Source organism: Bos indicus, chromosome 8 (assembly GCF_029378745.1).
Source record: "Bos indicus isolate NIAB-ARS_2022 breed Sahiwal x Tharparkar chromosome 8, NIAB-ARS_B.indTharparkar_mat_pri_1.0, whole genome shotgun sequence".
In the NCBI taxonomy this organism is placed as follows: domain Eukaryota; kingdom Metazoa; phylum Chordata; class Mammalia; order Artiodactyla; family Bovidae; genus Bos; species Bos indicus.
The window spans coordinates 52,136,039-52,156,039 of record NC_091767.1 but is presented as its reverse complement, the minus strand read 5'-3'; the positions used below and the strand labels follow the sequence as shown (position 1 = coordinate 52,156,039).

The window sequence follows — 20,001 nt, the reverse complement described above, 5'->3', positions numbered from 1 at the left end:
CAGTCTTCAACAAACGGTGTTAGAAAAACCGGACCGCTAACTAACACCATGCACAAAAACTAATTTGTAATGACTTAAAGATCTGAATGTAAGACCTGAAACCATAACACTTCTAGAAGAAAACCAGTGGCACACTCCTTGACACTGATCTTGGGAATGGTTTTTGTATTTGACAACAAAAGCAAAGGGAACAAATACAAAAATAAACACATGGAACGATATCAAACTATAGAGCTTCTGCACAGCAAAGGAAATCATCAATTAAATGAGAATGTAACTTATGGAAAATATTTGCAAATCATATATCTGATAAGCGGCAAATATCCAAAACATATAAAGATGTCATACAACTCAGCAGCAGAAAAGCAATCTGATTAAAACATGGGAAGAGGATCTAAATAAACATTTTTCAAGAGTACATACAGATGGCCAGCATGAAGAGGTGCTCAACATCACTAATCATCCAAGAAATGCAAATTAAAACCACAATGAGCTATTATTTTACACCTGTTAGAATGGCTATTATCAAAAAGACAAGAAATAGCAAATATTGGTGAGGAAGTGGAGAAAAGGGAATCTTTATGCACTGTTGGTGGGAATGTGAATTTTCAGCCATTCTGGAAAAATTATGGGATTTCCTCAAAAAATTAAAAATAGATCTACCATGTGGTCCAGAAATTCCACTTCTGGAAAAAAAAAACACTCTTAAAAGTTATATGTACCCACATGTTCACTGCAGCATTATTTAGATAGCCTAAAAAAGAAGGCAGCCCACATGTCCAATGATGGATGAATGGATACACACACACATATAGACACATACACATATAAATGTATATAGATAATATTTGGCCATAAAAGGGAATCTTTCCACTTGGGAAAACATGGATGGACCTTGCTAAGTGAAGTCAGATAGAAAATGACAGATACTATATGATCTCTGATATGTGGAGTCTTAAAAAATTTTAAAAAGTAGAAGATTGAACACATAGATACACAGAACAGATTGGTGGTTGCTAGAGGCAGGAGGTGTGTATGAGTGGATGTAATAGATGAAGGGGATCAAATGGTACAAACATCCAGTAAAACATTATTAAGTCCTGGGGGTATAACGTACAGATTGGTGAGTATGTTTAATAATAGTGTATTGTATACAACACAGTAGTTAAACAGTGTATCTTAAAAGGTCTCATCACAAGAAAAAAATTATGTGAGGTGATGGATGTTCACTAGACTTATTGTGGTTATTGTTTTGTAGTATATACAAATATAAAATTGTACAATTGTACAACTAAAACTAATATGTCAATTACCCCTCAATTAAAAAAAATTCTGTATCCAAATCTTACATTCTTAAACTGTTATATAATTCTGTCTTCCTGGTCGTTTCTAGGAGTATAAGCATATGAAGTTTAAAAATGTATTCTGGGCCACATTCATTATTTTCTGACATGTGCACTGGGCCAGCAGGCTGGTTTATATTTGGTTTGCCCTCTGCCAGCTTTTCTTTGGACTCACTTGTTAATAACTATGCTAATCATAATTAGGGTGTTATTCAGTCTCAGGATTTCAAGTCGTAGACATTAAGTGCCGTCAAGAAATGAATGACTACCTGAAATTAATGACCTATCTGACTGCCTTTAGGTGGCAATGCAAAAAGAGAACCTCTTTTCCTTATGGCATCTCTCAAGTGCATAACTGGAGAACATGATATAAAGACAGTATGGGAAACCCAATCCATCAGTCACTCTAAAACCTGGTCCATTTAACTTAAGATCATCTTGGATCTAAAAATTTACCCTTGTAAGTGTTTAGAGAGTGCTGACTCATAACTGATTATTTCCCCTGGTGCCATTTCTGAAGTACATCATAAGCCCTCTGGGGACACCCTTGCCGGGCAATTTATCTTTTTATTTTTCACTTATTATGTAATTTTATTTCCTTAGGATCTCTGCCACAATTCACATCAAATGCTGCCATATTCGGGCTGTCAATTTTTTCCTCCCCTACTACTTTTTCCATTTGCTAATTTCTTTTTTTTTTTTTTCCGCCTTCCCAACTTTATTAAAGAAAAAGCAATGATGGTAAATCTCTAGAGGTTTTGCAGTGGAAATGGCAATATCTTGTGAAGAAATAGCAGTATACATGCAGAATAAGAGAAAATCCATTCTGTTTGCTAACACTCAAATGCAATCTGCCCAAGGTAAAAATCAAAGATAGATTTAATATGCAATGGAACAAGAATAAGAAAAAAATCCTCCAAAAACCTTATTATGTTTTAATAATTAACAAGTGGGAAGAAATAATAAATAAACTCAAGTTTGGAGCCATATATATATATATAAATATAAATATATATACATATACATATATATACATATATATATGTACATATATTTTGGAAATGATTCAACTATTTAATTGGGCTAGAAGATTCTACATCTGCAATTGAATTACTAAAGAAATCCCACATTAATTGGAGGACTGTATGCCATAGTAACAATGACAGAAACAGAAAAAAGTGAAACTCCCTTTTCAAAACTGTGTCTAATCCTGACCTGAAAGGGTAGTTGAAGAAGGATACCTGAAGACCATGTGTTTCTATTAAAGCCTTCTGACCCCAGGTTATACAGCATTAGGGTATCTCTTCTGGCACAAAGGAACATCTCTTAAGATGACTGGAGGTGACTGTGGTTGAACATTTAAACAGTATAAGGAGAAGTCAATGATACGAAATAGACAACTCTAGATGATCAGAGCTACTGCAGAGACCTTTTAACACAGATAATCACAGTAGGGGGCTTCCCTGGTGGCTCAGAGGTTAAAGCGTCTGCCTGGAATGCAGGAGACCTGGGTTCAATCCCTGGGTTGGGAAGATTCCCTGGAGAAGGAAATGGCAACCCACTCCAGTACTCTTGCCTGGAGAATCCCATGGAGGGAGGAGCCTGGTAGGCTACAGTCCCTGAGGTCGCAAAGAGTCGGACACGACTGAGCGACTTCACAACACGACAATCACAGTAAACTCTGGATAGACTCTGAACTCCTTGAGGGCAGAGAGAGAGATTAATAGCCTCACACCCATGAATGCAAACCCCAGGTCTGTCATCAGTGTGCCCCTAGGGGCAGTCTGCTTGTGGGGAGGAGCATTTTATCACTGAGATGCATTAGAATGGGGATATTAAAGAGTTACTTTTATATATAACTGTCTCAAATCCTCAGTAGATAGTGCACCCCTTATGTCTGTAGGCTGCACCTTTCTTGGCACACAACTGCCACATCTAGACAGTGTTTATTTCGCTTAGGTCTCCTGAGACGTAAGAGTGACACATGCTGATGGATCTAGTGGGAGCTGCCCTTTGGTCAGGGCAGCCCAGTCCAGCTACCATGCCTGCTATTGCCCCTGAGTGCCTTGGCACAGTGCATCTCCATGGCATGAGCAAGAAGCATGGTTTGAAGAGAAGAGGGAAGGAGAGGGGAAGGTCCTGGGAACTGAGATTAGGAACAAGTGAAAGCTTTCCAGTAACTAGGATCTAGTTTATTCAGATGTTTTCTGTCAACCCTGCCTTGTTGACAAAAATCTGGTTTCTGAGTAAGACCTTGGCAATTATTACATATATGGTGGCTGCTGGAGGTGTGCGGGGCTGATATGCTTTCACAAAACTTTTACCCTGATTCATTGTGACCTTGCTACCATGATGGTTTTGATTCCCCTGAGTCTGGGACCACTGTGACAACACAGATGAACCACATCATGGAATAAAGGGAAAGAGATGGCTACACCGTGTGCCCTAAAAATGGACCTCTCAGAATGAGTGACTTCCCCTGACTGGTGGGCAAAAGTGTGGCAAATGTATGCAGCAGGGGGACTTCCTTGGGGGTCCAGTGGCTGACTCTGTGCTCTCAATGCAGGGGGCCTGGATTTGATTCCATGTGCTGCAACTAAAGATCCTGCATACTCCACTAAGATCCAACACAGTAAAATAAATAAGAAATTAAAAACAATTTAAAAAAATGTATGCTTCACTTTTCACTTTACTGTTTGTTTCTTTTGCCCAATACAACCCACAGTATCCAAATGATACATACCATTACAGTTAACTACAGAATGTTTGGGTTAATCTATTCCGATCAAAAGAGGACTTAGAATTGTACACCAGTCCTATAACGGCCCTCAAGCCTTGTTCTTCTGCAAATGGTCTAGACAAAGGATTAAGAGGCAACAACTTATTAGATGATGGAAGATGTGGCCACAGCTGGGTGGGAACTGGGGTAGTTATCAAACAAAGAGAGCATTTGTTACTAGGCAAGTACTACTCAGGGCTCCGCCACAGGCAAAAAGTTCAGGCAGTCAGTCATGTCTGACTCTATGATCCCATGGACTGCACACGCCAGGCTTCCCTGTCTATCACCAATTCCCAGAGGTTACACAAACTCATGTCCATTGAGTTGGTGATGCCATCCAACCATCTCATCCTCTGTCATCCCCTTCTCCTCCCGCCTTCAATCTTTCCCAGCATCAGGGTCTATTCAAATAAGTCAGTTCTTAGTATCAGGTAGCCAAAGTATTAGAGTTTCAGCTTCAGCATCAGTCCTTCCAATGAATATTCAGGACTGATTTCCTTTAGGATAAACTGGTTGGATCTCTTTGCAGTCCAGGGGACTCTCTAGAGTCTTCTCCAATACCACAATTCAAAAGCATCAATTCTTTGGTGTTCAGCTTTCTTTATAGTCTAACTCTCACATCCACACATGACTACTGGAAAAACCATAGCTTTGATTACACGGACCTTTGTTGGTAAAGTAATGTCTCTGCTTTTTAGTATGTTGTCTTGGTTGGTCATAGCTTTTCTTCCAAGGAGCAAGAAGCGTCTTTTAATTTCATGGCTGCAGTCATCATCTGCAGTGATTTTGGAGCCCAAGAAAATAAAGTCTCTCACTGTTTCTATTGTTCCCCATCTATTTGCCATGAAGTGATGGGACCAGATGCCATGATCTTAGCTTTCTGAAGGTTGAGTTTTAAGCCATCTTTTTCACTCTCTTCTTTCACTTTTATCAAGAAGCTCTTTAGTTCTTTGCTTTCTGCCATAAGGGTGGTATCATCTGCATATCTGAGGTTATTGATATTTCTTCCGGCAATCTTGAGTCCAGTTTGTGCTTCATCCAGCCTGGCATTTCTCATGATGTACTCTGCATGTAAGTTGAATAAGCAGGGTGACAATATACAGCCTTGACGTACTCCTTCCTGATTTGGAACCAGTCTGTTGTTCCATGTCCAGTTCTAACTGTTGCCTCTTGACCTGCTTACAGGTTTTGCAGGAGGCAGGTCAGGTGGTCTGGTATTCCCATCTCTTTCAGAATTTTCCACAGTTTGTTGTGTCCACACAGTCAAAGGCTTTGGTGCAGTCAATAAAACAGAATTTGATGTTTTTCTGGAACTTGCTTGCTTTTTCCATGATCCAGCAGATGTTGGCAATTTGGTCTCTGGTTCCTCTGCCTTTTCTAAAACCAGCTTGAACATCTGGAAGTTCACAGTTCACGTATTGCTGAAGCCTGGCTTGGAGAATTTTGAGCATTACTTTACTAGCATGTGAGATGAGTGCAATTGTGCGGTAATTTGAGCATTCTTTGGCATTGCCTTTCTTTGGGATTGGAATGAAAACTGACCTTTTCCAGTCCTGTGGCCACTGCTGAGTTTTCCAAATTTGCTGGCATATGGAGTGCAGCACTTTCACAGCATCATCTTTTAGGATTTGAAATAGCTCAACTGGGATTCCATCACCTCCACTAGCTTTGTTTGTAGTGATGCTTCCTAAGGCCCACTTGACTTCGCATTACAGGATGTCTGGCTTAAGGTGAGTGATCACACTATTGTGATTATCTGGGTCATGAAGATCTTTTTTGTATAGTTCTTCTGTGTATTCTTACCACCTCTTAATATCTTCTGCTTCTGTTAGGTCCATACCATTTCTGTCCTTTATTGTGCCCATCTTTGCATGAAATGTTCCCTTGGTATCTCTAATTTTCTTTAAGAGATCTCTAGTCTTTTCCAGTCTATTGGTTTCCTCTATTTCTTTGTGTTGATCACTGAGTAAGGCTTTCTTATCTCTCCTTGCTATTCTTTGGAACTCTGCATTCAAATGGGTGTATCTTTCCTTTTCTCCTTTGCCTTTTGCTTCTTTTCTTTTCTCAGCTATTTGTAAGGCCTCCTCAGACAACCATTTTGCCTTTTTGCATTTCTTTTTCTTGGGGATGGTCTTGAACACTGCCTCCTGTGCAATGTCACAAACCTTAATCCATAGTTCTTCAGGTACTCTGTCTATCAGATCTAATCCCTTGAATCTATTTGTCACTTCCATCATATAATCATAAGGGATTTGATTTAGGTCATACCTGAATGGCCTAGTGGTTTTCCCCACTTTCTTCAATTTAAGTTTGAATTTTACAATAAGGAGTTCCTGGTCTGAGCCACAGTCAGCTCCTGGTGGTGTTTTTGCTGACTGTATAGAGCTTCTCTATCTTTGGCTGCAAAGAATATAATCAATCTGATTTGGTATTGACCATCTGGTGAGGTCCATGTGTAGAGTCTTCTCTTGTGTTGTTGGAAAAGGGTGTTTGCTATGACCAGTGTGTTCTCTTAGCACAACTCTGTTAGCCTTTGCCCTGCTTCGTTTTGTACTGCAAGGCCAAATTTGCCTGTTACTCCAGGTATCTCTTGACTTCCTACTTTTGCATTCCAGTCCCTGTAATGAAAAGGACATCTTTTTTGGGTGTTAGTTCTAGAAGGTATTGTAGGTCTTCATAGAAATATTCAACTTCAGCTTCTTCAGCATTACTGGTTGGGGCATAGACTTGGATTACTGATACTGAACACAGGGTGATGCAAAAAACTGTTCAGTCTCCCATCTCACGCTGTATTTGTACTTTTCCTTATTTTATGTTACAAATAAGGTTCATACATTAGCAGGAAGAGGGAAACAGGCCATGTGTGGCAATACAGCCTGAGATGACCTGAAAAGAATTCTGTTGACATCATTACCATGTTTTACATATCAGGAAAGCTTTCTCTTTACTTAGCTCTTGGTCTCATGCAGGGCAGAGTGCTATCACTCATTTTTTTAGGTGACAACCAGTTTAGCTGGCATAGGCCAAGCTCAAGGTCTTGTCTGCGCTGAAAATTAAATTTAAAGCAAACTCAGAAAAAAGATATCGAAGGAAACCTGTCTGCTCTTATAACTATGTGATTTAACCTGTTGCACATGGACAAGGCTGGCTTGTTTTTTGATAAAGTAATGGAAGGTGGTTAGAGACATGGCTCATAATTCTGAAATATCAATCAATAGCTGTCATGTTTTATCTTGTCTTTATATTTAAAGGTCTTTTCTTGAATTCTTATCCTAAATTATTACTTTTCTAATGGTAATCTCAAGAATTGGAGTACAGGAGGACAACTCGAGGCGTAGAATTACATAATAAAGGATAAGGTTGATATATGAATGGGAAACACATTTATTGGCCAGAATATACACCGTTTTTCTGTACAATAAATCAAATTATAGAAAGAGAGTTCTTACCTGGAGTCTTGAAGTTCCTCAGCTGAGAGGGAGTGTCATAAACTTCCAGGATCCAGTCACCAGCAGCTCGTTCTCCCCAGCAATGAATGGTCATGAATTCCCAATTTTTAAATCCTTCCATGGAATGATCAAAAAGCCTGAGAGAGAGCCATAAAACATTGCTTTTGTGTGTTGTTTAAAATTTAGCGAAGATCCAGTCAAGACCGTGATCAATGACCTCTCTGTATCCATCACATGTTCAGTTCAGCACTGGAGATTGTCTTCATCCTAGGCATCACTGATTAGTAGATCCAAATACACACACACAAATACATACACACACATAATTATTGGGAAACAGGCATGGGACTTGCCAAGCAGTAACAAATCTGGGAGGGATAATGACGTGGGTATCAGGGAACCAAGGCTAAAACTCTACCCACAAGCCTGGTAGTACCAAGAGTTGGAGATGTGGAGCAACTGAAGCTTGCTTACACTGCTGATAGATATGTAAAATGGTGCAGCTGCTTTTAACAACAGTTAGATAGTTCTGACCATATGACTAAGCTATCCCCCCAAGAGGAGTAAAGACATGTGTCCACATAAAGAACTCAACATGAATGTTCACAGCAGCATCATTCATAATGGTCAAAAACTATCAGCAACTCAGGTCTCCATCATCTGGTGAATGGATAAATAAATTATGCTATATTCATACAAGGAAACACTACCTAGTAATACAAATTTGAACGATTAATAACTGCAACAACATGAATGAATTTCAAAGGCAATAAGCTAAGTGGAAAAAGTCAGACACAAAAGATTATGTACTATCTGATTCAATTTCATATGACATTATAGAAAACACTACTTAAACAGAAACAGATCAGTGGTTGCCACGGGCCAGGAGGGAGGAGGCAGGGGCATGATGGAAGTTTTGGGAGTGGAAGAACAGTTTTATATCTTGAAACTAATGTATAGTTATGCAAGTATATATTTATCAAAACTTCCTCAATTATTTACATTGAAAGTGAATTATATGGAAATTACCCCTAAATGAAAAGACCATGCCCATTAATATTATCCAGTTCAGGAAGTCATGCCTGGAACTGCAGCCTAGATTCTGTCCTTCCAGTCTGTCCAATAATTTTCTAAGTTCCTAATTCCCTGTATGAAATCTTTTTCTGCTCAAACCATATCCAGTTACTAGGATATTATCTATCCTTCAGAGCAGATAAATACACAGGTCATGACAACTGGATGTTGATAGCTATTTATGACATTCAGTCAACTCTCCTTGCTTTAATTTCATGTTCACCAAGGAAACTGGTGGCTCTAATGTGAACTTCTGTGTGGCTATTCCCATTGGGGGAAAAATATGCTGTTCTAAAAACAAAACCACTTTAATCTCATTGTAACTAATACATAACGACTCTGATTTTTTTTTGTATGTGTGTTATATAAATGTGTTTGAGGCTCCCTCTAAAATACCAGCTGGCTTCTCAAACAGAAGGGTTGGATGGTGTAAATAGGGACTGTGTAAGGTAAGTGGCTGACACTTGGAGAAGAACAATAAACAGGAAAATCACCTGTTACAGGTTCCTGAGCTCTTGAAAGAAGAAAAAAGTATTTTAGCAGCATTCTCAGTGTCCCATGTCCAGAAAATTGAGAAGGCTGAGTTAAAGTTGAACAGATCTCTTTAATAGAGAACATTACAGATCTTTGGAGTATTCATACATGTTTTGTGACTTTTTCATATAAGTTTTGAAAATCACTGCCTCCATTCATAATGAAGGAGGCCTTTTCTTTTTTTTGTAGAATATCTGTACACTATCTGTAAAAGGCTACTTCTGAACAGAGGGGTGTGGCATTTCAATGAGGACCATGTTGGATTGGGCAGCTTTCCCTCATGCTAACAGAGATGGAAATGGTGGCTCCTTACATGAGTGTCTTTCCATTGTAAATGATCTTCAATAGATCATGGGTGGTACACACATCCAGGAGATCCTACAGTGCATGCACTATCATTGCAGGGCTTGTTTCACAAGTTAACGCTTGAAACTGGACTTGGCCAGGAAGAAATTGCTGGGCCATTAAACAACTGACTTACATATTGAGTCCTTCATGCAAAACCCAGAAAGTGTGTGTTGGCTGCAATGGAGACACAGAGGTAGAGAAGAAGGAATGTTTTCCAATAACCCCTCCTGCCAGAGAGACATTACTGAAGCGAACATGTTGACACAGAAATGGATGGAGGCAGAAAATTGGTCTAGAACCACTTCTCAGCCCTTTTCAGTTCTAATTTAGGTTCCAGTTCATTGAGGCTGTTGTGCCATTTGAGGGCACTGAAACAACAACTTGTCACGGAATACCTTTCCAAGAGTGCTGAACTTAAAAGCAATTCCCAAACAGTTTAGACAGAACACTTGGCTCACTGCCTCAGGTCCAGAAACTACAAAGGAGACTTGAGGCTGCCATCACATGAGGGGCAGTCTTGTTTCCACAACCTCAGCCAACTCTTAATTACTCACGGGTCAGTTATTTGACTGCTGGATTAGCAGACCCTATGTTTTTTCCCTTACACCCTTTCCTCTCCAACTTTGAAAATCATTCCACTGCGATCAATCATTTTAAAATCACATTTGGAATGAAAATTAAATGTAAACTAGTACCCAGAAGAACTATCCATAATTCACTACTCACAAAAGTGTCTTAAAGCCCAAATATAAACGGGCTTTGTCTCTCTGGCTAAATGGTTCCCACCCTGGTCTCTTCATTTTATGCAGGGCTGGAATGCTCATTAATTTCATGTGGACATACAAGTTGAGGAGAGGAATTAAAATGCAGCCAAACACGATCACTGCATTTTGCTAAAAGAGTTGATGAGGAGAGAAATAGACACTGATTGTTGTTGTTTCAACTAGCTGGGCATTGACTTTTCTAATCCCACACTTTTATTTTTATTCCAATTCAATACTTAATCTATTCCCTATCTTTAGTACTGTACTGTTTAAAAACCTTGTGTTGTCTGCACATAACAAAAGGTAACGTAGTTAGCAGATGAGATTCATGTTGCAAAGAATATACTTGCTCAAACCAAGTGTCAAACCATTGGACACCACTATAGAGATTCTAATTGTGCGGTTGTTTATCAGCTAAGAGGTCCAGTGCTCTGTCTGAATGTCTGTGCTCTGCCAACAGTGAAGAAAACAGACACATGTCAGCATTATTAGTGTGGATCAGATGTTAATAAAGCAAGGCCAGTGTGCTGAAAGCTGGAGTAGATTAACTCCATGCCCGTGTCCATATCTCCTATTGCAGTGAAACCTTGTTCTGTCAATTGACTTCATAATCGTGTGCTCACTGAAATGATATATGCATGCGGTGGCACAAATTATGTAGCCAGTTATTAAAAGGGTGCCCCACAGCCCTATCCCTGTGAGCGGTTTTCAAATAAATTGCTTGGATAAAACCCGGTAGAAAGGACTGCCATTAAATGTAGTACATCCTTTTGAGGGTTACTTAACTCAGGAAATAACTCATATAATTACTGTAAGCTTTTTTCCTCCCCTTTCACTTAAAGAGTCAGTCAAAGTGTCAGGGCTACCACGTGCTTCTATGATGTTATGGCAACTAAATAATAAGACATTTTATAGCTATTGACAGCTATGTGTTATCATATTATTATTTCCCAAATGTAAATGGATATTAATTTCAGAATTATCCACAACTTCCTAGACGGTATTTGTGTTCACTACAGAATCAGACATTAATCGAATATTTTGGGAGGTTCCCTTTTTTCTTTTTGTTTTCTTTATTTAGTGCTTCATCACAATTTAACATAAAGCTGATAGAATGCGTAAAGCACTCATTTGGCTCAGTTGAAACTGAACTTTTGATTTTCTTTAGATGTTTGTCTTTTGTAAGTTTTAAATTATTTGCTTATGAAATAGGGTATTTAAAACACACTATTAAGTTTTTTGCTCTCTCCTAAATCGTTTCTTTAAGAAATGTTGAGAGAAAGGTACTGGTTCTAGAAGTTTGGAATACCTGAAAACACGAGTTTCAAAATGAACTTTCAACATGTTCACTATCACTAACTTACCAACCCCCAAAGGCATTGATCCTTGTGGGTACATGATAAGTACCTGTAAATAAGTACTCACTTAATCGTCTTGAAGATTTATTCTTTAATAGTAGGCTTTATCTAAATATCTGGTTTACATTATAAATGCCTTTGTAAGTGACTTTCACAGCACCCAGCAGCATATTGCTCACAAGTCTTTTAGTGACATGAAAATAAGAAGAATGTGTTTGAAAAAGTTGGGTGATCTTTTAAATCGGTGCTATTTAAAAATGTGCTCTGCGGCAGGCCAGGAAGCTTCAGCGTCACCTGTGAGCTTATGAGAAATGCAGATCTGTGGGCCTCTCCCAGACCTTTAGAATCAGCCTCTGTGGGAGAAGGAGCCAGTCTTCTCTGTGTGATAGTCATTTGCAAGGTGTTTTGAAAAGCACCGTGTGAGTAAGGGTTAGCACTTCCAAGTGCTTACTATACTAGGAGCTTACTGTATTACCTTATTTACTACTTGTAACACACTTGCGAGGCAGATACAACTACGTCTGTTTTCTAGATGAAAAAAATCACTTTTCCGAAGTTGAACATAAAAACGGGTGACATCAAGACCACCCCAGCTATAACTCCAAAGGCTATACTGTCTTTTGAATAAAGAAAGAAGCTTTTTCCCATGGTGAGGCCTTGTATAACGTGAAACTTCCACAGCAAAAGTGTAATTTTGGCAAGTCATACCTGCATTTATATAGCATGACTTTGCAAAATGTCAGTAGTCTGTCATTGAACACTTGGGCAGTGACAAAAATATTCAGGTAGAAACACGACAGTTAAACACAGTTAATTACAGAAACTATAGGTTGTACAGATGAGAAAGTATACCTTCTTTCCACTTAAGACCATAATTAGAACCAGAGATACACATCTGTAGTCAAATTTAGAAAGAGAGGCAAAGTTTCAGCTTTCAGTCAGAGGCCAAAATCTAGAACAGAGAGCCAATAAAGCTAAACTAAGTCTAAAACTCAATGAGTTGAAGACAGTATGCGGGTATTTAGGGAAGAAAAAAAGCAAGGTTTTTATAATTCTGACAAATGCAGTTGAAGGAAGAATGTGATGGGACAGGCTTTCTGTTGGAAAATTTGTAGGCAGAAGTTGAACATGTGGTCATATAAGGGGTAACATCCAAAGTTGCTTTAGGAATGGACTGTGGACACAGTGGGGGAAGGGGAGGGTGGGAAGTGGGATGAATTGAGAGAGGAGCACTGACATACATACGCTACCATGTGTGAAAGAGATGGCTAGTGGGAAGCAGCTGTGCAGCACAGGGAGCCCAGCTCAGTGCTCTGTGATGACCTAGAGCGGTGGGATGGGGGTGCTGGGAAGGAGGCTCAGGAAGGAGGGCATATATGTATGCACATGGCTGACTCACACTGTTGTACAGCACAGATCAACACAACATTGTAAAGCAATTATCCTCCAATTAAAAATAAATTTAAAAAATAAAAAGACGCTCACTGCAACAATGATGAAATATAGTTGCTCTTGTATCTATCATAAAGGGATCTAAGCCCACCTAGGTCCCCTACCTATGCCAGATCCCCACGGTCTCCCCAGAAGTAAAGCATTTGTGCTGATTATTTGGTTTGATTCTTTGTTAGGCTGGGTAGACAGGCCAGGAGGAGGAGTGGAAGGGTGGGAGGGCAGGAGAAAACAAAGGGGAGAGAAAGCACTAACTGTCCACTCAAGGATGGCTCTGTTTACTCACTAAATCCTCCACCTGACCTGCTAAGGGTGGTGCCGGGGCTTGCCTGCTGGGCTGATGGGGCACGCAGCTCGAGTTGGACTAGCTGTGAAGGCTGCCGAGTGCCTTCCAGGGCTCAGCACCTGCAGATGCTCGGGTAAACCCTGCTTCCTGGAACAGATGTTCTCCACAGGAGCTCTAGCAAGTGCCCAGCAGCCAGCATGGGGAGGCACTGAGGGGCTCCAGACGGCCCACATGGGCAACATGTTCAGCGACTGCAAAAAAATCTGTTCCTGAGGAATTCCCATGGTGAAGGGCTGAGCAACACTGAAGACACTCCTTCCTGAAATGTCGAGGAAAATAAGGACTTTCAGAATGCTAACTGTGGCCCCTTTGTTTTTGGAATTGACCGTTAAGGATAGCATTTTCTGGTCCTAAGACTAGAACACAGGTTTTGTCAATACCAAAATGAAGGTAATATGGGGGGGAGGGTTGCTGTCCCCTCAGCTTCCTTCCTAGCTCATTCTCCTGTTCTGCATGTCTAGTTAAGGGGAGATGCGTGTCATCATTAAGGGGAGATGACACGGAGTGAGCCATGGATTCTGAGTCTGAGCTGGACCTCAGTATCCTTCCTTCTCACAGAGGCCAATGCCCAGTCCACTGTCAAGGGTCATGCCTCATGGAGAAACAGGAGAGGTCAAATAGGGATGACTCTGCCACCAGAGCTCTAACTCTTCATCTCAGATGACCCACGAGGAAAGCTTTGTGTTTTAAGCCTTGCAGAATTCCTGTCTTTTAACTGCACAGTGTTCTTTGTTTTACATGGTCCTCCTCAGAAATACTGACTTTCCTGAAAGAAAGATGAGTGTCTAATAGGGGCACTATTTATTGTCCTCAATAATAATCTCTGACACACAAATAAAATACTAGGAATAAACTTGACCAAGAAGGTAAAAGACTTAAATACTGAAAATTATAAAACATTAATAAAGGAAATTGAAGATGAGTCAAAGAAATAGAAAGATATCCCACCTTTTGGATTAGAAGAATTAATATTGTTAAAATGACCATATTCCCCAAAGCAATCTACAGGTTTTATATGGTCCCAATCAAATGGTGGCTCAGACAGTAAAGAATCTGCCTGCAATGCAGGAGACCTGGGTTTGAACCCTGAGTCGGGAAGATTCCCCTAGAGAATGGAATGGCTACCCTCTCCAGTATTCTTGCCTGGAGAATTCCATGGACAGAGGAGCCTGGCGGGCTACAGTCCATGGGTCTGCAAAGACTCAGACACAACTGAATGACTAACACTTTCTATCAAACTACCCATGACATTTTTTTCACAGAACCAGAACAAATAATCCTAAAATTTATATGGAACCATAAAAGGCCCTGAAATGCCAAAGCAGTCCTAAGGAAAAAGAACAAGGCAGAAGGCATAACCCTTCCAGACTTCAGACAATACTACAAAGCTACAGTAATCAAAACAGTGTAGTATGGGCACAAAAACAGACATATGTATCAACAGACTAGAGAGCCCAAAAATAAGCCCACACATCTACAGTCAATTAATCTTTGACAAAAGAGGCAAAAATATACAATGGAAAAAATCTCTTCAGCAAGTGGGGCTGGGAAAGCTGGACAACTGCATATAAAAATCAATGAAGTTATAACACACCGTCTCATCATATACAAAAATAAACTCAAAATGGCCTAAAGACTTACACATAAGATGTGACGTCATAAAATTCCTAGAAGAGAACATAGGCAAAACATTCTCTGACATAAACCATACCAATGTTTTCTTAGGTCAGTCTCCCATGGCAGCAGTGGGAGCCATGGGACCTAATCAAATTTTCAAGCTTTTGCACAGCAAAGGAAACCATAAACAAAATGAAAAGACAACCTACAGAATGGGAGAAAATATTTGTGAATCATGTGACCAAAAGGGCTTAATTTCCAAAATATGTTAACAGCTCATAAATTCAACGACGACAACAACAACAAAAAACAACCCAACTAAAAAATGGGTAGAAGACCTAAATAGACATTCCTCCAAAGAAGACATACAGATGGCCAATGGCATCTACAAAGGCAGATGAAAAGATGCTTAACATCACTAACAGAGAAATGCAAAGCAAAACAACAATGAGGTATCACCTCACATCACTCAGAATGGCCATCATTAAAAAGTCTAGAATAACAAATGCTACAGTGTGTGGAGGAAAGGGAACCCTTCTACACTATTGCTGGGAATGCAAGTTGGTGCAGCCACTGTGGAAAACAGTATGGAGGTTCCTGAAACTAAAAATACAATTACCATATGATCTAGCAATTCCATGCCTGGAAAAAACTATAATTATATCCAGAAAAAAACTATAATTCAGAAAGATCATGCACATCCCTATATTTGTAGCACCACTACCCACAGTTGCCAAGTCATGGAAAAAACCTGTATGTCCACTGACAGATGAATGAATCAAGAAGATGTGGTACATATACACAGTGGAACCCTAGTCAGCCATGAAGAAGAACAAAATGATGTCATTTGCAGCAACGTGGATGGACCTAGAGATGATCATACTAAGTGAAGTCAAGTCACAAAAATGACTTCCCTGGTGGCTCAGATGGTAAAGCGTCTGTCTACAATGCGGGAGACCCGGGTTCAATCCCTGGCTTGGGAAGATCCCCTGGAGAAGGAAATGGCAGTCCACTCCAGAACAAAATACTATCATTTGCAACAACATGGATGGACCTAGAGATTATCATACTAAGTGAAGTCAAGTCACAACAAGAAAGGCAAATACCATATGATATCACTTATATGTAGAGTCTAAAATATGTCATAAATGAACCTATCTACGAAACAGAAACAGACATAGACTGCCCAGTGGAGAGGGGGACTGGGGAGTTGGGATTAGCAGACGCAAACTATTACATATGGAATGGATAAACAACGAAGTCCTACTGTGTAGCATAAGGAACTATATGCAATATCCTATGCTAAAACATAATGGAAAAGGATATAAAGAAGAATGTGTACATATGTGTGTGTGTATATATATAACTGAATCACTGTTCTGTACAGCAGAAATTAACACAACATTGTGAATCAACTATACTTCAATTTACAAAAATTAAAAAAATCTCTGACATACAAATTCCTTCTAAACCCTGACCTGGTCACCTTTTCCTTGAGGACAGGTATAGTGCCCAGGCCAGCAGGCCAACTTGAAGGCCACCAGGAGCAAAGCAGACCTTCCCCTCACCACCTGCCCATCCCGTGTTGATGCTTCTTGCCCTCAGATCCCAATCCTGGGAGTGTGCTTTGAAACAGGGCCAAGGAGAGAGGACACAGATTCCTCTTTGCCAGGAGGTCAGAGACTGGGAAGTTCTGAAGAGAGATTTCCTCATAAAAATAAAGTTTTGGAATATGCCAGAAGGAAAACAATACCTAAAGAAACCATCTTGCCTTAGCTACCTCAGTAGGAGGGATTCTACTAGCGTCAAGTACAACAAGGACGGGGGAGCCAGGCCCTGGAAGGTGGCCAGACTGGTTTGGGGACCAAGTGCGGCTGTTTTACATTTAAAAGGTCAGACGTTCATAGCAGTGTTTTGGGGAACTGTGGGCCAATGAATTCATAACATCCTTTTACATCCCTTATCTCCAGTCCCCTCTCTCCACTCCATTTTGTCTGCCATTTTTTTGGGGGGTGGCTACTTATTTTCAGCGCTGAGATGGAAGATCGACAAAAGAGCAGCACTTTAAGAAATGCTCCGGACCAAGAAGATGTACTCTGCATGCAGACCTTATTCCCAGGGGGTCCCTATGGGACAGACTAAAGTGAACCATAAGATGGGTCACCGCGCATTGGAAATGCCTGTTACTTTTCTTTGACATAAGTCAGGCAGCACTTTGGGGTTCAGCACTTTGCAAAGAGCAAAGCGGATGCCTGCTGTTGAAGAATTCACGAGGAACTGGAGCCAGTGACACTGTAATTCACCAAATGCCTGTCTTGGAATCTTTTGCTCCTCTGCTCACAAGTTTCCTCACTGACGTCATTTCCAGGGAAGCCAACAAGAAATATTGAAATATGCAGAAGATCCCAGAAAGGCTGAAGGGACTGAGTTTTCCAAGCAAACAACTGTGGGTGGACCATTTTTCTACATGGAGGGGGCTCCAGGGAGAAGAGTTACACATGTGTGAAGCCAACCTTTGTACTTCACTGGGGTCACCTGGGTACTCCAAATGCAATGCACATGAACAGCAGTCAAGAAAAGAAAAGAAATCAAGAACAAGGTCTTCCCTGGCTTCGGTAACAACAGCTGGCATGATGTCCTTTAATCATAGAATTGTGCATCTGAAGGCCTTGCTTGCTGAAGAGAAGCTTCAGGCAGGTAGTAGCAAGACCTGGCAGCAGCTGAGATCCCTGACTGCACAGGGAGGAGGGCGTGTGCAGCGACTGGATGCCAAAGCATCCTTCAGTTTCTCACAGCTGCATATACTGATCCTGGCAAAGTTTCACTTAATAGAATATGAAGCCCAGGTTACCTCATGCTCTAATGAAAGATGTTAGGTTTTAGGGACGAACACAAGAAGACTTCCAAGAACAGAAATAAAATGCAATGAGAGACTCTAGAAATGCTCTTGTTTTCTCTCTTTCTAACTGTCCTACAACAGATGAATTTGAAGATTTTGAAAAGCCACTGAGAGCTCCTCAGTCTCACTTTCGGCCCTGCAGGCCTGCATTGGACTTGGCCCCTCAGCTTGTCTGGGCTGTTGTCAGTGTCCTACCAGAGATCACCACGGCCGCGGACACCTGGCGTGTGGACAGGCGGCCCTGTCGACATAAAAGTTTGACTTTCATTTGGACTGTATAGGCCTTTGACAGTAAGGTTTTTGCTCCTATTAAATGTTCCTCTTGGAGAAAAACATCAAATTAAAGAAACTTTTAGGCTTCTCACTGTGGCTTGGAGTTTGGAACCATAATGGGAATGGGGTGTATAAGAAAACCTGGCCTTTCCCCATCTGGTCCCACTTGCTGACAAGTATCCCCCACCCATGATCCCAACCACTCAAAAAGCCAATGGAGCAAAAGAAGACTTGTGCTAGAACATTCTGGCCTTTCAGCAGGGTCCTGGAAATATAATTATCTGCTGGAGAAATGTTTGAAGGGAGTAGAGAGAATGGCAGAGAAGGCAATGGCACCCCACTCCAGTACTCTTGCCTGGAAAATTCCATGGATGGAGGAGTCTGGTAGGCTTCGGTCCATGGGGTCACTAAGAGTTGGACACAACTGAGCGACTTCACTTTCACTTTTCACTTTCATGCAATGGAGAAGGAAATGGCAACCCACTCCAATGTTCTTGCCCGGAGAATCCCAGGGACGGAGGAGCCTGGTGGGCTGACATCTATGGGGTCGCACAGAGTCGGACACGACTGAAGTGACTTAGCAGCAGAGAGAATGGAAGAGGCTACAAAGAGAAAGTGAGTGTTCCCTTGGCCAATAAAGACTAAAGGGCCAACCTTTAAATAGTGGTTAGGAAACTATTGCCAGCCCTCAAACTAAATCCGGTCCTTGGCCTGTTTGTATAAATAAAGTTTTATTGGAACACAGCCATGCACATTCATCTATGTTGTTTACAATGACTTTTGCACTCTAATGGCAGAGTTGAGGAGTGGTAACAGACACATGACCTGCAAAGCTTGAAACATTTACTAACTGAATCTTTGTAGAAAAACATATGCCAAAATCTTTTTTAAAACAAATAGAATTTCCTTTAACTTTGGAAAGTGCTCAGGCAAAAGCATTCAGTTTACCTGCAACAAATGCCAGCAGACATTTAGGGGCCAGGAAGACCATCTCAGAGGCCTGAAGAGTCAGTGTTCTCCATTTCTTTTATAGGATAAAGAACAACAGGTGGCCTTTAACTTTTCTGTGGCATCCTTTTAATATTACACACATCTTAAGTGTTACACTGTTTCATGCCAATAGATTCTAGGCAGCTCATTACTCTGTTTATGTGTGGGCAGTGAGAGCTATGACCATCTCATCATGACATCTAAGTGGCACCCCTCACTGAAGTTCTTAGGGTAGTAAGAAATTAAAGAACAGCTGTATTTTTAATTTTCTTTTTTTTTTAAATCTACACCCAGGAGTGGAATTGCTAGGTCATATGGTAGTTCTATTTTTAGTTTTTTGAAGACCTTCCCTATTGTTTTCCAGTTGGGGCACCAATTGAGATTCCCACCAACAGTGTACAAGAATTTCTTTTACCCCACATCCTTCCCAACATTTTGTTTGTATTCTTTTTGATGATAGCAATTCTGACAGGTGTGAGGTGATAACTCATTGTGGTTTCGATTTGCATTTCTCCTGATGATTAGTGATGTTGAGCATCTTTTCACGTACCTGTTGGCCATCTACATTTCCTCTTTGGAAAAATGTCTATTCAGTTCTTCTGCCTATTTTTTAATCATGTTGTTATTCAAGAAGATAAGTAGACCCCAATGTGCATAGCAAATTATTTACAACAGCTGAGATATGGAAGCAACCTAAGTGTCCGTTGCAAGATGAATGAATAAAGAAACTGTGGTATAAGTGTGTGTGTGTGTGTGTGTGTGTGTGTGTGTGTGTGTG

The 20,001-nt window shown here is 40.5% G+C and overlaps 1 protein-coding gene and 1 non-coding gene across 6 annotated transcripts in view; one reads left to right on the top strand and one right to left on the bottom strand.

Annotated features, from left to right (window-relative positions):
- Positions 1-20,001, bottom strand: part of PCSK5 (proprotein convertase subtilisin/kexin type 5) — a 519,845-nt gene that overhangs the window by 188,826 nt on the left and 311,018 nt on the right. For all 5 annotated transcript variants that reach the window (XM_070794669.1, XM_070794670.1, XM_019966083.2 and 2 more), the window contains exon 13: positions 7,572-7,708. In XM_070794669.1, the coding sequence (XP_070650770.1) occupies positions 7,572-7,708 (137 nt within the window). The remainder of the gene's footprint in view (positions 1-7,571; positions 7,709-20,001) is intronic.
- TRNAS-GGA (transfer RNA serine (anticodon GGA)) lies at positions 2,804-2,875 on the top strand. The gene has a single exon. It is a non-coding gene; the product is annotated as a tRNA-Ser (tRNA).